This window comes from Pelodiscus sinensis, chromosome 5 (assembly GCF_052426305.1).
Source record: "Pelodiscus sinensis isolate ZL-2025 chromosome 5, ASM5242630v1, whole genome shotgun sequence".
Classification (NCBI taxonomy): Eukaryota; Metazoa; Chordata; order Testudines; family Trionychidae; genus Pelodiscus; species Pelodiscus sinensis.
Window position 1 is genome coordinate 119,525,643 of NC_143056.1, and position 4,299 is coordinate 119,529,941.

General features: G+C 40.9%; 1 protein-coding gene across 1 annotated transcript; it reads right to left on the minus strand.

The window, feature by feature from the left end:
• Positions 1 to 3,330: 3,330 nt before the first annotated feature.
• LOC149524368 (tubulin alpha-1C chain-like) lies at positions 3,331 to 3,894 on the minus strand. The gene has a single exon (XM_089778836.1). It carries the CDS (start codon positions 3,892 to 3,894, stop codon positions 3,331 to 3,333), a length of 564 nt encoding a protein of 187 aa, XP_089634962.1.
• Between the last annotated feature and the right edge of the window lie 405 nt (positions 3,895 to 4,299).

Sequence of the window (4,299 nt, forward strand, 5' to 3'; positions counted from 1 at the left end):
TCAGATTAATTTATTTACCTTTTTAGAGGCCAAAAGTGATATCAATGCCAAGTTGCATTCAGCTCTGTACATTGTACGTTGTTCAGGGGAAGAACTATCAACACTCACACTATGAAAGGGTCAGAAAACAGAATTACTATAAACTTGGGGGAGAGACAATAAGTGCCTATGTCAATTACTTATGTGACCTCATTATTGTCTGATCCAAACGCCTCAAAACCTTTAATGTCTGTTTCTTTACAACACCTGTATGATGTAGGGAAGGATCATTAGCCCCATTTTCACATATGAGGAGTCCCAGAAGGCAAAAGCAAGCATTAACAAGAGAAGCAAAGGAGCCATCAAGAGACTAAATAAGAGAAAGAGATGGAGGAATTAACAGCCATCCTGAAACTGACTTTCACCATGAACATATTACTCCTGGGATATACAGACAGCCTGCATTTTACTGGGCAGTGCTGCTCCAAATAACAAATGGAGAAGGTATGCTTTGAATAGGCATGCCTCAAAGCTCATTGAAGTCCATGGTAAGACTCAATGAGCTTTGAATAATCTTTTGAGCAGGTTACACTTGGTTACCTTTACCAAAGCTGCACATACACTATTATGCCTGCTGCTTTTGTTGCTAACTACTTCTCACTTTTCACTGCTATTATTAGCTTAGACTTGCCTATATTTTGTGTGGTTTGTATTTTCACCTTTTTTTTTTCTTCCCCCTTTCTCTTCCAGCCATTCTGAAAGTATCTTCCAGGAACCATACATAAAACTCCACCTAGATAAACCTTTTGTCAATATTAAATTTATTTCAGGGTATTCTGGTTCATAGTTTCTTATAATTTACTTTGTGCTTCTCACATAAGTAAACAGAGTTGCACAAATTCATGCATTCAGTGCGTGTCACCTAAGTATACATTATTGCACAAATAGACTCTGGTCTTTTTAAAGGGAAGGTGCATACCATTGTTACATAAATTCTCATCTCTTGCCTCTGGAGCTGCGGGAGCCCAGTAAATTCAAATTTGCGGCACTGGATCATCTACACTGTTATTTCAGATTTACAAGTTCAGAATTAGCGTTATTCCTCATGAGAAGCAGGAGTACAGAGTTCAAATTCTGTAGCCCCTTTTTCTAGAATAACCGGCTTGGTAGTGTGGACACCACTTACAAATTCAAACTTGGAGGGGGTTATTTCAGACTAAGGTCCTATTGTAGACCAGTACTAAATGAATGAAGTCTTAGTTATACAAAAATTTCTTTACAGAGTTCAGGAACAATACCGTCCCTAATCAATAGATACAAATCTGCTCAGGATAGTTAAGTACAAAACAGACTGTGATCTCACAAAAGGGATCTCACAAAACTTCACTACTGGGCAACTAAATGTCAGATCAATACACATTGGAAAACATAATCCCAACTATATGTATAAAATAATGGGGACTACATTTTTTTTATATATTTTTAGAAGGTTTTATGTCCCTCTGGGATCCTGAATTTTAAATAAATAAATAAATATATATATATATATATATATATATATATATATATATATATATATATATATATATATATATATATATATTTGCATTTCATTTTAAAAATGTTGTAAGCTGCCTCGAATAATTTAAATAGAGAGGTGGGATAAAAATATGTAATTAATTAAATAAATAATTAGCTGTTACCACTCAAAAGTGAGATCTTGGAGTCTCTGTGGATAGTTCTACTCAACGTGCAGTGGCAGTCAAAAAATCAAAGAGAATGTTGGAAATCTTTAAGAAAGGGATAGAGAATAAAACCTCTGTATTAATACGTGGATTTATATTAAGAGTCCCTGGTGGCTGGGAAACCCCTGTGGCTGGGGCAAAGAGCTGCTGCAGGCTGGGGGCAGGGAAACTCCTGTGGCCATGAGTGTGGCGCTGCCACTGGCCAGGGGAAGGAAGCTCCACCAGCCAGAGTGGGGCAGCAGCCAAGAGTGGAGTCCCACCAGCTGCTGGGGCAGTTCACTGTTCGGGTTAGTGACCAGGAAGGAAGCCCTGTGAGAGGTTGAGACCTGACCTCCTCTGGTCCAGCAAACTCCCTCCTTTGGGACCAGTTATGTCCCAAGCATGCTGGTCCAGGGAGGTCCAACCTTTACCATTGTAGGTACCCTCAGTGCTTCAGCTGGACAGGTAGAGTTGAGTATGCATTACCCTACTGTCACTTACGCTTCTTGGGGGAAAAAATCTTTTCCAACTCAAGCACTAATTACCCTTTTCTAACAATGTGCTGAAAATCAATTCAATAGAAAAATGGAACATAGGTCCAGCTAGCCCAGTATTCTGTCTGCCAACAGTGGCTAATACCAGGTGCCCCAGGAGGAATGAATAGAACAGGTAATCCTCACGTGATCCATACGTTGGTTGCCTTTTACAAGCTTCTGACAGAGGCTAGAGACACCATCTCTCCTATCCTGGTGAATAGCTATTGGAGGACCTGTCCACCATGAATTTGTCTATTTTTAACACTGTTAAAGTCTTGGTCTTCATGTTATTCTTTAGGAAAGTGTTCCTCATATTGACCATGCATTGTGTGAAGAAATACTTCCTTTTGTTTGTTTTATACCTGCTGCCTATTACTTTGATTTGATGACCCCTAGATCTTATGTTATGGGAACCAGTAAATAACTTTTCCTTATTCACTTTCTCCACTCCAGTCATGATTTTGTAGACCTCTATATAACCCCTTATTCATCTCTTTTCCAAGTTGAAAAGTTCTAGTCTTATTAATCTCTTCACAGATGACAGCCTTTCCATACCCTTTTTTTAGAATCCCAGGTCTGGAAGAGACCTCAGGAGGTCATTGAGTCCTACTCCCTCCCTCCCCTGCCCTAAGCAGAACCAACCCCAACTCAATCATCCCATCCAGGGCCTTGTCAAGCCAGGACTTAAAAACCTCTAGGGATGGAGATTCCACCACTTCCCTAGGTAACCCATTCCAGTGCTTCACCACCCTCCTAGTGAAATAGCTTTTCCTAATATCCAATCTAGACTTCCCCCTTGAGATGAGGCAACCACACCTGCACTTATTATTCAATATTTAAATCTAGTTTTATTATTTATATTTTATTTCCTTTTCCTCTTAATGAAAGGCCAAATATACCTGCTACTTGGCATCTGGCATTAAACAGATGTCTTGTGTGTGTGTTTTTTCACCACTTGAAAGGTTTATTCCATGCAGTTTGATATAGGATACTAAAACACACAATAGATTTATATTCATGATAGATTTCCCACTTACATTAGGGAAAAAGTAGTAAAATGGGAAAGACTTAGCATTTTGCTTCTGTAAAATTTAATATTCCTCTTCTTCATCCTCTCCATGAATGGAGTCTGTGCCCACTTCTTCATAATCCTTCTCAAGTGCAGCCAAGTCTTCCCGAGCCTCTGAGAATTCTCCTTCCCCCATCCCTTCTCCCACATACCAGTGAACAAAGGCACATTTGGCATACATCAAGTCAAACTTGTGGTCCAAACGGGCCCATACTTCAGCAATGGCTGCAGTGTAGCTGAGCATACAGACTGCACGCTGAACTTTGGCTAGGTTGCCTCCAGGAACAACAGTTGCTGGCTGATAACTTATACCATCCAATTTCCTGATACGTTCCAGAACAAGGTAAATGATCTCTTTCCCAACAGTGTAATGACCTCGAGCATAATTATTAGCAGCAGCATCCTTGCCAGAGATCAGCTGTTCAGGACAGAAACGTTGCTTGTATGTCCCATTCTGTACTTCATCTATCACTGCAGGTTCCAGATCCACAAACACAGCATGGGGGACATGCTTTCCTGCACCAGTTTCACTGAAGAAGGTGTTAAAAGAATCATCACCACCACCAATTGTTTTGTCACTTGGCATAGTGCCGTTGGGCTGAATGCCATGCTCCAGGCAGTAGAGTTCTCAGCATGCATTGCCAATGTATACACCAGCTTGGCCAACATGGACTGAGATGCATTCACGCATGTCTCCTGCACACAGGCAGGGCCTTGGGTGACGACACTTCAGACCCCACAGGACACACAGTTAAGAGCATCAAGGGAGCGCTGAGAGGCAGGGGCTGGGACAGGCGGTAGCTCGCCTCGCGTGTGATGCAGGACAAATAATTTTGTCTCAATGTGCCCCAGTTCCCAATCTATACTTTAGGGTTGTAACAATTCTTTTCCTTGCTTCCTTACATTATGCATTTAGGCATTCCCTTCCTTGAAGCAGTAACAATGTTTTCGCTGTGTGTCTTTAGCTCACTGAAAGCAATAGGTCCTCTAG

Excerpts from the sequence above, each read along its gene's own strand:
- LOC149524368 (XM_089778836.1), bottom strand. The coding sequence starts at position 3,894 with ATGCCAAGTGACAAAACAATTGGTGGTGGTGATGATTCTTTTAACACC.